This window comes from Pseudorca crassidens, chromosome 18, assembly GCF_039906515.1.
Source record: "Pseudorca crassidens isolate mPseCra1 chromosome 18, mPseCra1.hap1, whole genome shotgun sequence".
NCBI classification, from domain to species: Eukaryota; Metazoa; Chordata; class Mammalia; order Artiodactyla; family Delphinidae; genus Pseudorca; species Pseudorca crassidens.
The window spans coordinates 56,231,190-56,243,779 of record NC_090313.1 but is presented as its reverse complement, the minus strand read 5'-3'; the positions used below and the strand labels follow the sequence as shown (position 1 = coordinate 56,243,779).

General features: G+C 37.2%; 1 protein-coding gene across 7 annotated transcripts in view; it reads right to left on the bottom strand.

Annotated features, from left to right (window-relative positions):
- The window catches only part of AKAP11 (A-kinase anchoring protein 11), a 48,972-nt gene that overhangs the window by 13,262 nt on the left and 23,120 nt on the right, over nucleotides 1-12,590 (bottom strand). For 5 of the 7 annotated variants that reach the window (XM_067713448.1, XM_067713450.1, XM_067713449.1 and 2 more), the window contains exons 7-10: nucleotides 7,832-12,347; nucleotides 5,671-5,826; nucleotides 2,504-2,587; nucleotides 1,677-1,723 (exon numbers count right to left, since the gene is read on the bottom strand). In XM_067713448.1, the coding sequence (XP_067569549.1) occupies nucleotides 1,677-1,723; nucleotides 2,504-2,587; nucleotides 5,671-5,826; nucleotides 7,832-12,347 (4,803 nt within the window). The remainder of the gene's footprint in view (nucleotides 1-1,676; nucleotides 1,724-2,503; nucleotides 2,588-5,670; nucleotides 5,827-7,831; nucleotides 12,348-12,590) is intronic. The other 2 variants (XM_067713446.1, XM_067713451.1) reach the window with 2 other exon arrangements.

Sequence of the window (12,590 nt, the reverse complement as noted above, 5' to 3'; positions counted from 1 at the left end):
GGCCAGCAGCGGGGCATGCTGGCAGACATGGCACCAATTTGCAACAGTAATGGACATTTGTTGGTGAATGTCCCTGATTCTTTTTTTACAGTTTGCAGGGCATTCTAGACCACTACCAATCATTTTTAGGATTCGTATTGACCCCTAAAACTTTTCATTTAAAAAAAATTGGTCCACACTATTCTCTTAGCATAAATGTATTATCATTTCCCTCCTCTCTCCCCTCTGACTTTCAGTCAAAAATGGGTCTGGTAGACGACGGTACCAGACACAGTCTTTGGGCCATTCTGTAAATTCTGCAGAGGTCATGGGGTTGAAGTGTTTTCTGTACCACTGGACTTCTCAGTTCAGGGTTCCTGGTTGCCTGGCCTAAGAGTGACTTGTCTTTGGAGAGGTTACTCAACCCTAGCGAAAAGTGAAAGAACTGACATCCTGCAATTACAAACAATAACCAAAAAAATGAAGTTTGTTGCCTTAGGATTTCCATAATTTTGAATCATTTATAAATATACATCAATCCATCTAAGTTACCAATTTCTAATTTAACAAATTTGAAAGTTAGCTACAATTTTCTATATAATGAGAGATGACTATAATCTCTAAAGCTGAGTAATGACATATCTACATATAATTAACCTCCCAGTTTATTCCTAGTTACAAAAAAAATACTGAACAGCCTGTGACCAATGGTATCTAGTATTTATATCTTTGGAACCATGTTCATCAAAGGAAGAAACGAATATTTTCTTCAAATATATGTGTGAGTGTAAGACTGGAATTGAGGGAAGGAAGAATCGATTTTAAAATATCTTTTTTATTTTTACTTCTTGATTTATGTAAGGTTGACAGCAAAACAAACTGACGTGATATAATAAATTATATCTCATAATGTAAGAATTTTATATTTTGAAAAAGATAATTATATGAAGAGATTATCATGAATTTCTCTCTCAAATAATTGAATAATTCTTTTAAAGTAGTTCGGTCTTTACACTGATGAGTACTTCCCTAGTTTAGCAATCAAATAACACAAACTGCTCAGCAAAGGATCTGACACTGGTTAGATTAGTCAAGAATACCTTGATTTGGAATATTTCTTCATCTTTCAATTCCTTTATTATCTGTACAATAAGAAATTTGGACAAGAACTTCTCTTGGGTCTACTCTAGTTACAAACTTTTGTAATTTTAATGGAAAACAGTTTAAAAATAAATCAATGTTTGTTCCAACAAATATTATTTCAAGTTACATTGAATAGTTTAAATGAACAATATTGTATTGAAGGGATCCCAAAAGACATTAATAACCAAAAGGGAAGGGGAAAAATACCATTGTGAAATGTAAAATGATTTTTTTCTCAGTTATTATTAGAAGTCTTCAGTTAGTATTTCCCATTTAATCTGACTTCATATAGGTTATTATAAATGTCTTTTATTTTTGTATGTCTGTATTGCTTAATATTCCAAGTCTAGTAAAATCTTATAGCAAATAAATCAATGAATTTAAACAAAACAAAACAAAAAAGAATACCCTGGTTTGTAATGTAAAAACCCTGATTTGTAACAACCCAGCGCCTCTCTGATGAAAATGTACAAACACAAACATTAAAGACTTTTCTAAAGAACCTTATAAAAAAACATGCAAAAAACTTGAAAAAAAAATTGTCAGTTAGTTACCTTCTACATCATCCTCATGCTCTTCATCTTTATCATCTGGCCCATCACTTATCGAATGAAGTAGCAGAAGCAGTTAAAAAAAAAAAAAGCTTTAATTAATAATGGGACTAAAGCAAATTCTTAAAACGTGGTAAAAAAATGAATGATACAATATGACATATGATATTTAAAAAGGGGAGAAATGACGATAAAAAGGAAGCTTTGCTTCTCACACCATTTCATGTTAAAATCTCAATTGCAAATGATGCCTAAAGGTAAGTTATCAATAACTGAGAAGTTCTACCTGACCATGATATCTATACGGCGTCAAGTAATTACATAATAAAATTTAATTTAAAATAATTTAAAGCCAAATATTCTAATTTGGTTTTCGATAACACAGCATCTGAATATTGCAGAATGTCATGAATAATTATTTATTAATGCTTCTGCTGATGCCATTTGTATATTTTTTTAACATAGTAAAAAATCATTTTTTTCTATACCTCTCTTATAAATAAAACAGAAACAAAAAACCAAAACAAAACAACAGAAATCCTGTAGGAAGCAAGCTCTTTTTAATGAAACAGTAATTGGTAGAATGAAAAATAGCAAGCAGTGCAACACATGCATAGAATTAACACATTTTGCAATTAGACGTCAGTCACATCTTAGCATAGTTGAATTTTTTCATTAGATGTAAATTTATCAAGCAGAATCATGTCAAAATATAGGAGAAAAGCAGGTTGATACACATTGGCACTGTAACCCACATTTTTTAAAGAATATGACTTCATGCATTAGTGGTGAAAGACTCATCAGTGTTTAGGTTTCTGGACTGGACCAACCTGTCTGATGTTGGAAAGGATAAATTGTCCTCATACAAATCTCCTTCTAAAGCAAGACTGCTCCAGCTACTGCTGTTACCATTACTGCCAGAGGAAGAAAAGAACACAGCTGAACTAGCAAATGAATGGTAAAGACGACCCTGGTTTTCCTTGGAACAGCATGCGTCAGTGGTAACAGCGGATGTTCTGAAGCTGCCACAGTGGGTGCAGCATCTGTGCAGTTACGTAAAGACCATCGCTGCTACTGTACAAGGTATTTGACAGCTTCAGAGATTTGGGAGTTTTCTTATTTGTCCTCAAAAGTTCACGAAAATTATTCTAAATGTGTATTTATTTTACAGATTAAGACAATGACTTTTAGGACAGTAAATGAATGCATGAACTGAGAAGTTTCACAATGAAATTACTGTCTATGGCAAAGCTTAGGATATAATTTGTAGAAAGCCAATGCTCTTCAGTTTGGATAAAGTTTAAAAACAAAAAAACCACAGGTTAACATTCTCTCAAGTCTTTAGATAGTGCAAACAGTGATGGGCCAGGGTGGTGGTGGAGGATGGGGAAAGGGATGGGATGGCAGACACCAAAACACAGTCCCAAATAGACCTTTTCTAACTACTGGGAGAAAAGCTGTCTTCTGATTTTAAAATACTCTTATTATGTCAATTACCTTCATTTCATTAATTATGTATAATTCAGTAGGTGGCAAATAATATACATTTTCTTCAGAATATTGAATAACCAAGGTCTAATCAAGCATTACACCTGTCTGATCAGCCAGTCACTGACGCCACACAGATACCTTCTCACGCTACCTAATCAAAAGAAGAAAGCAACTACATTCTACAAGTGCGGCAAAGCGCTACAACACAAAAAGCAACTGCGTTCAGAAACAAAACTAAATTCAGTTCTTCAGATTAAAATCTAAACATGCAATTTAAAAAAATTCTAATCATTAAAATAATTAGTAAGCACACATTAGTTTGCAGTGATAAGCAGCTATATTTTCCCATATTAGGCTAGACAATTATAAAAATTAATAGTCACACAAACCAAAATTTTGGTTCTAAAAAATGAATTAACATAAAATCATCTTTCATGCGTCAGTAAATGTTGACAAGGTTACCGAAAAAGGGAATGACGATTTAAAATTCTAAATACTTTCCAGGCCATCTCAATAATTAACATATCCATATTAACTCTAGCACTATCACATTGTCACAAACCATAATGCATTACAGAATAAAAGTTAAAACTGATCAGTGTCTTTTCGACATTATGTTCCAACAAATATAGATCTATTATAAAACCATTAAACCAACCAGAGTTTTTGCCCATGTAGTCTGTTCCCAGACAAACCAAAAATGAGAAAATATGGAAATACAGAATGGATAGACAGCTGTGAGCCGAAGAGAAAGAGAAAATTAATGATCTCAAACACCATATTTACTTCTATCAATAGAATGATTATCTAAGCACAGGAAAAAAATTACAAAATTAAAATTCTTACCCATTTCCACACTAAAGCCATGTATCTTAAGTGTGGTCTCTGAATCTTAAGTGTGGTCTCTAAATCACTTGCTTTAAAATACTCTGAGGGATTTATCAAGCCTACAGAATCTTGGGACCCTCCAATGACCCAGGGAATCTTAATCTCTGGGAGGCGAGCACACCACCAACCCTGGATGAGCCCCACTAAGTTTTTCTTTGTGCCTGAACCTTAAGGCCACACAGCATCATTAGTTCTTATTAATTCTATAGTCAATTAAAACCACAGGTGTTTTTCTGACAAAAGGCTATCAAGTCAGGTTTTCCCCGTCCTGAATTCAAATAATTAATTTTCTGAACCTAAATGCATTTACCTAGGTTAAACATTATTAGTTTAGCCTCAGCCTGATTTGGTCTTTTTGAACCTTGGTTCTGTTAATGGGATTACCTTTTCATCTTTGTTTTGAGTCACTCACAAATACTAAGTGTTCTACACCACTAATAAAATAATGCTGAAGGGGAAGAACCAAGGACAGATCTTGGTAGGCGCCTCCCTCTTTTCATCAAATTAGATAACATTCCATATCAAGTCATTCAACCAGCTACAGTCCTCTTAATGCCACTAGCCTCTAACCCTTGTTCTCCCACTTTAACACCAGGATTCTGTAAGCAACAATGTTAACCCCCAACTGAAATTCTAGAAGCCTGCTTCTCAAAGATGAGAGAAGAATTTAAGTGTTTAATATTCTACTCTAAAGTTATGGGAAGGGCCAAATGATGATCTGTGACATTACCCCCACTTCCTGCTACCAGTTTTAAAGACTGCCTTTTTGGATTTAGATTTTGTAAAATACTGGTGGTTTACGTCACATTTTAAGAAATTATGACAAAACAGATACTTTAAAAAATATTAATATTTACTGGTTAATCCAAGCATCAAACAAAATACTCTGAGATGATGTGTTCTAACAGGTGAAAAGCCGTTTAGGCCTTAACAGAGTTAAGCAGCTTCTCTGCTGTTCTAACAGGTGAAAAGCCATTTAGGCCTTTACAGAGTTAAGAATATAAGAAACAACTGTTATAATTAATAAAATATTCCAAAACTATTTTAATGAACAAAGTTAACTGAGAAAATGATATATGAAGTGACTTTTACTGTACAAAACCATGTTTTTATAATGAGTTTATGTATTTTCAGTCATTCAAGTATAAATTGCTCAAGTTACAGTGTTCCTGAAAGGACAAGTAAGGAATCCTTCCCCCCAAAAGATACTACTTTCATGTCAAGAAAATTACAGGGCCATTTCGATGCCTTTTACAGATAACTGTTCTTTTTCCTATCCTTTAGAGAAAAAAAAAAAGTATCCTCTTTAAAGTGAGAAAGAAAATTTTTTCCTCAAAAATTCATGAGAAGTCCAAGTAAAGCTTAAAGGGTATAGAATCAAATGTATGAAGTATTTTTCAAATCAACTATTGGCACATTCAAAGAAAATTAGCTCAGCTAGTTATTGTATTTAATAAATGTCAAAACCATTAGAAATATATTGTCAGCAATAAAATACACTTTGAAAATAACAGATTTTCAAATTCAGAGTTTTAAAATCAAACTCAATGTAAATGTATAGCTTACTTCTGAGGTCTGAGTACCTGAACTATGTAATTACATGCAAAATCATAGTCACCTTTCACTTAGATGATGAAAACTACTGCTTTCATCCTGGTGTTCATCTTCAAAACTTAAATTGGACCAGCTACCAGTGCTGTCATCACCAATACTGAGATTCATCTGCTGGCTACCAAAAGACTCAGTTGACTGAAAGTCTTCTATTTCTTTTGGACTGGAAAAAAAAAAAAAAGTAAGGAAGAAAGAAATAAAGTCCAAAAGCATCAGATTCTGAATTATAGGACTATCCATTGGATGATAAAGATGACAAAAACAAGAAGTGATATTCAGGAGCTAGACCAGTGGTCCATCTAACCCTTGGTTTGTGTCTGCTAATAAAGACACTCGGCAGGAGAGCATACTAACTTCAAAGTTAGCTGAGGCACCTACACAACATCCCTAACTCATCTTGTTCATCTATTACGGATCCATCCCAAGCACACCATTTATTTAAATTCTCTTTAAAGCAGTTCATATTTTCAACTGGGACCTCTATGAAGGAGCACAAGTTCCTAAGTTTTTGTAAGACAGTATTTTATTTGTACCAAAAATTACCCCTTTTCTGGCTTAAGAACAAAAAAAAAGCAGTCCAAGAAATTCTAGTACTGTCAAGCCTATAATCAAACCAGCCAAATCTCTTCAAGATTTTGAGCTTGGATCATAACCTCTCTCATTTTTTCTCAATGAAAAGACATTTATATTTTTAGTCCATCTTCACAAGGAATGTCATTCACTGTTCAATTACTGTATTTGTCCCTTCTACATTTTATTCTGGAGTAACAGTTTAAAGTGATATTTTAATTTTTTATTGAAGTATAGTTGATTTACAATATTAAATTAGTTTCAGGTGTACAACACAGTGATTCAATATTTTTATAGATTACACTCCATTGAAAGCTTTTACAAAATAATGGCTATATTTGATTCCCTGTGCTGTACAATTTATCCCTGTTGCTTATTTTACACATAGTAGTTGGTATCTCTTAACCCCATACCCCTATCTTGCCCCACATTTTTAAACATGAAGAGGGAAAATGCTGGTCTTCTGGTCAAAATCTTCTAGTGGCTTCTCGTCAATCAAAATAAGGGTCCAAATCCTTATAACATACATCAGGTGTGACAACCTCTCATAACCTCCACTGGTCTCCTCCCTGGCTCCCTTGCTTTAGCCACACAAGCTTCTCTGCTGCTTCCCCAACATGCACAGTCCCACTCCTTTGCCTGGAACCCTGTTCCGCCTGATTCCCACTTACCTTATTCTCTCTCCACCTTTGGCTCTTTGCTCAAATGTTACTATGTCAGAGCAGCTTCCTTGCTACCTACTGAAAACTGCACCGCACCCCACCGGCTGCTGCCCACTGCCACCCCCAGCACTAACTCCCCGCATCTCCCTATTTTAAGATGACCAAGAAAAGAGGCAGTGCTTGTCATGGCTTTGACAGAAGCTACTAAAATATCCGGCATTATCGTGTGGCTTAATTAAATTCCTCCTCAAGAAATGTTCTCTTTCTGTGAGACTAACAAAAATAATCCTACAAACTAATAACACAAGATGGTCCTGATGTTTTCCCAGGGAGAAAGAAGGTTAAAAGTGAATATTTTAACTAAGGCGTTAGTATCGCTGAGCACAAGACACGGTTACTGAAATGCAGAACACTGCAGGACCATCAGAAAGAACTGTCCCCTTAGATGGTGGCCTATCAAGAGGAGTGATGGCAGGGGTGGAAGTATTTGGAGAATTTTTGCTTTCTTCAGAGCACTCTTTTTAAGAAAACTTACCTTTGTGAACAGAAATAAAAATTTAATCTCACAGTAGTACATTAACATGGTGATACTCAATATTTGCTGTACAAAATTCTCCAGCTGATTCTCTGATTCAGCTTTACCTACTTCACAGCTTTGTAAACTTGGGCAAAAGGTGATTATCCACGCTAAGCCACACCTTCCAGCTCAGTAAACGGTTCATACCTTCCTTCCCTCAAGGGGCTGTTGTGGGATAATGAGACAGTGTCTATGAAAGTAACAGGCAGGCTATAAAACAATACACACATGTAATAGGGAATATTTTTTGTTAATTTAGGATTAAAAATAATCATATCTTGCTGAACAGGACCTAAGACACAAATGATCAAGTTAACTTTTCCCCTCATCTTAAGACCCGAAAGAAATCGGAAACTTACCTGCTAACGGCCTGACCAACATTCCTCATCGCCGAGGTCATTATCTCAGTAGTGAGGCTTTCAGCAAAGATGACACCGTCCTGTCCGATCCCACTCTCAGCTGCCAAACTGGTACTGCTCAGCTCTCTCTCTGCCTTTTCAATCGCTTCCGCAACTATCTTCTCAGCAAGCACTGTCTTCTTATCAAGATCAATATGAATTTGAGGGACGTCGAGACGAAAAACCCTAGATTTCTGGTAGACGTTGCTAAATTTTGAATTAGAAACTGGCTTACTACCAGCAAGTGAATCTGGTCTGGGAAAGTGTGGACATGAATTTCCAGTGCAGTCATGGAGCTCTTTCCCGTCACAATACCTGCAAGTCTGACTCACCCGAGGTGACAACTTTTCTGCGTAAGTGACCCTATCGGCCGCTTTTGTGGTCTCAGACACATGGAAGACTGCAGATCCTGAACTCAGCTCTAAAGCGTCATCCACTACTTTGCTAGCGTACTGTTCTACAGCTGGAACAACAGTCTCTCCATAACCACGCCCACTCAAGCTGCCGGTACTGTGGGAAAATCTGCGATTTGGTGAGGAAGGCTGAAGAGACGCGGGAAATTCTGGCTCGAAGTGAGACTCGGCATCTTCGTCGCATCCATTTTTTTCATAAAGGCAAGAATCTGTTAAGGATTTTGGCAAGCCAACTGTAGATGCCGTCAGCTCTTTTTTAACATCTCTTGTAATGTTGTGAGCGAGAGAGGCTGAAAAACTATACAGTTCCAAGCACTCATTTCTGCATGTATCCTGTGTCCATTCACAAGTCGGGTTTTTATGCAGGTAACCTCCACTTATTTTACTTTGTCTTTTTTTATCTACTCCTTGCTGGTGTTCTTTACTTAAGAATAGTAACAGTTCATCATTGGTTTTCACCTGTGAGCTTTGCACAGGGAACGTTTTTGAGTTGCACTTCATTTTGGCTGTCTTAGATGCTTCTTGTAATCCTGACTTAACAGACCGATAAGCAAGTCTATTGGCATACTGGTCCATTATTAACTCACTATCACCACCTTCCTGTTTTAGTATTTGGATAACGTGACCTGCGTACTCATCTGTCACACTTTCGCAGCTGGGATACTTGTATGTCAGACCTGACAGACAAGAACTTGGTGGTAATGAAAGAATAAACGAATCTACTTCTCCTGGGTGTGCTACAGCCTCTATATCCGTCTTCTCTTCTGATCTATAATCTTGGTCACTATCAACATAACTGTTCCTCTTCTGCCTGAAAAGCATACAACCTCTAACTTTTGCTATTCTTTCAGCTTCTGTAATGACTTCCGCTGCCATATCACCTGCAAAATTGCATAATGTTTGTAAGTTTTCATCTAAGCAATTTAAAAAAGTAGGTGATACGCTTCTTTGACTTTGCACATTTAAGCAAGGGCTTTTAACCTTGGGTTCTTGAATTATTTTATTATCCAAGTGGGAAGCTGCCAGCTCGGTTGCAAGAGAAATGATGTGTATTGCTAACGCATCTGCAAACTGCACTTTCTTCCCTGAGGGCTCTGACTTCACGTCCACTTCTGGCTGCTCTTCATCTTCACTACTTTCAACTTCTTCTGAGAGAGATCGCATGAGTTTCAACATGAACTCTTCTTTTTCTATAGTATTTTGTTCATTTTCAGACAAACTGCCAACAGACGAGTTGTGAGGTGTAGAAGGTGGTGTGGCAGGTGCAAATTCTTTTGCTAATTCCCCCTTGAGCTTTTTGGTTAACTTCTTGATATCCCATTCAGAAGCAGCCTGGGATGGGACTAGAGGAGTTGATGGAGGAGTATCAGGTATCACATTCCCGTCTCTGATTTTCTGTTTATCTTCCACGTGCAAACCATCTGCACATGTGAGCACTGGGGATGAGAAACTATGTGAATGGGCAAAAGGGTTCTCCTGCCCCAAAGGCAAGGGCTCAAGTGCTGTATCATTCAAACTATGCTTTTTCACGGATCTGTCCTTAGCAATTTCCTTCAAATCGGGTTTCTGACCTGCTGCAGTTGGACAAGGTGGTAGTGTCTCTAAAGAAAATCCATGAGCCATATAACCTTTACATTCCAGAACACAATCCTTTCTTTCTGAAAGTGAACAGTGAGTTAAATGATCTTGAGCTTCAAGAAACTTGGGGAACTTTTCCGAGGTCAACCGTGACTCATCTCCAGGAACAGGCAAGTCTTCCTTGTGGAGTCCATTTTTATCTGCATTTGGGATCACTGATTTGCTTTTGTCTATGGAATGTTTAACAACAGATTTAGATAATCGGTCAGCAAACATGTCCTTCTTGCTAGCCTCACTCTGTTGCAGTGTCGCTTGATCACAGTGAAAAGGAGGGGTTTTTCCCTTTACTGTTTTAGTTAAACAATCTTTGTGTTTATCCATTGTTTGTGTAACTTTGAATGACGCCACTGAATCTAAAGTTTCATTTACTATTGCATGCACCACTGCCACAGAAAAATTGCTAATAATCACAGGATCACTTGTTACTTCTGAAGAGCTTTCCATTTCAATATCATCATTAGTTGGCTTAACATCATTCTGGTTACCCGGATGGTGTTCTGAAGGTAAACAAATATTCCTGAGACAAGCTACCTCCTCTTCCTTGTTTTTTGTGGCAACCCCTGCTTGGGTAGAACCACCATTCAAACTACTATCATCAGATGATGGATGAGACTTTGCCTGATACATATTAGATGAAATATGATATGGGAGAAGGGCACCTCCTGCCAAGGGCACTGGTATAGAAGTAACAACTCCAGAAGTACAAAACAAGGCCTGTTGTACTGTGTATTCCTTTTTATATTCCTGTATTGGTTTTGTCACCATAATTGTTTGACCATTAAAAGTAGGGGAAAATGTAGAAGTCTGTGTCGGTGGCACTACATTTTCTGCACTCACATACTTAATGTTATCTGTGGAAACACTGACTGCTGCCTTTGTTGTGAAGGTCACGTCAACTTGAGACAGCTCAATGAACGCTTCCTGTATTACAGATTCAGACAAATCTTTTGCATAGGACTTCACTACTTTGTCTTCATAGTCAAATGACCGACGCTGTGGAGATGCAGGTGTTGGAGGATACGAAAACTGACACACTTCCATGATGCCTTCAAAAACAAGTTCTTCAGCAAGATCTGCAGCAAACCTAGCAACAGTGTTTGTGAAGATCTGCTTCTTTACATACTGTAAATCTTTTAGAGCATTTGCAAAAGCTTCACTCACCAAAAAGTTAGCCAGACCACTAATGGCACGTTCTTTCAACGAAAACGCACGCTGCCTTCTCAGTTCATTAAATGCCATCTGAAAAACGGATGATGTCAATTTCATGGCTAATTGGCACAAAGCATTGGTACATGAAAAGACTCCTTTCTGTAAGTCTTTAAATGCACTGCCAAAACTTTTCTCCACAAGATCTGCTGCAAACTTCTGAATGCTATCCTTAATCACTGAGGATTTATTTTTGGATTTACTTTTTTGATCAAGGCTTCCACACTTAAGAGCTACCATTTTATTTTCTCCCTTTTTAATACTATTAATGTTGGATGTTGCATTTGTATGTTGGGTATAAAGAACCGAGCCCAGTACGTCACATGAAAGGCTATCTGCATAATCTTCATAGGTATAATAAACAGAATCATGATTTTCATGAATCCTGTCTTCACCAATATCTGTTTGGCAAAAACATTCAGCAGGGGTACAGCCTCCAAGAGGACTGAAAGCAGAGGATCGAATAGGGCTAAACAAACCACTGTCTTCCCCTGATGCCTTCACTGGGCGGGGAGAATCTGGAGCATCACACAGGTGACTGTAAGGGGATTCTGGTTTACGAGGAGTTGGCTTCTTAACATTAGCTGGGAGAGCTGGACGATCAAACTTGAATTTCTGAGGATTCATAGTAGTGGTTACAGAACACAATTTTTCATGTTTGTGCCCTTTTTTGTGTGACAGCTTCCCTATGGCAGGATCTTTTAGAAATGGACAAGCAGACTCCAAAGTCTGTTCTAGTTCATCAAACTGATCAAAACTATCGAAAAACTCACTTACTTCTGAGTCTGAATCCTCAATATCATCCTTCATCACAGGAATTTTAGGTAACTCAAGTTTTGCTTTTAAACTTTTTTGATATCCCTCTTCATCCAAGAAAATAACAGGACTTGGACTTGAGCATTCAGATTCAGACGAGTAGGCAGGAGAAGAAGAGAACAACTGTTTCTGCACATCAGCATCGCTATCTTTATCTGAAGCAGCAGAGGACCTATAGAAACTCCTTTGGACCCAAGGCTCAGAAACTGATGTCGTGACTGAAGCTTTCACAGAAGGCAGTTCTTTATGTCCCAGAATACTTATTAAAGAAGCAGAAGGTTTAGCCAATGACTTCTGCCACCCAGAGCCAACCAGAACCCTGAAATCATGGGTTTCTAAACGGTGACCAGAAATAGTCTGTGAAGCAGCATCACACTGGCTCCTTAGTGCAGTAATGTTTATTCCTACAGGGAAAGAATAAAATGATTATTCTTGAACAGAATTTTTTAATTAATGTAAATCAATGGGAATAAGTAGACTTGAAGCATGAGATATTTGTTTGTACTGTGTCTTCTACACTATGTTGTTTAACAGATTCATCCCAAATCATACTTACAAGCAAGTACATGCTTTATTTTCCCCCACATCTGGGAATACCTGGTCTACAGAATGCCTAGTACACTGTCGCATGTTAGAAACACTAATAT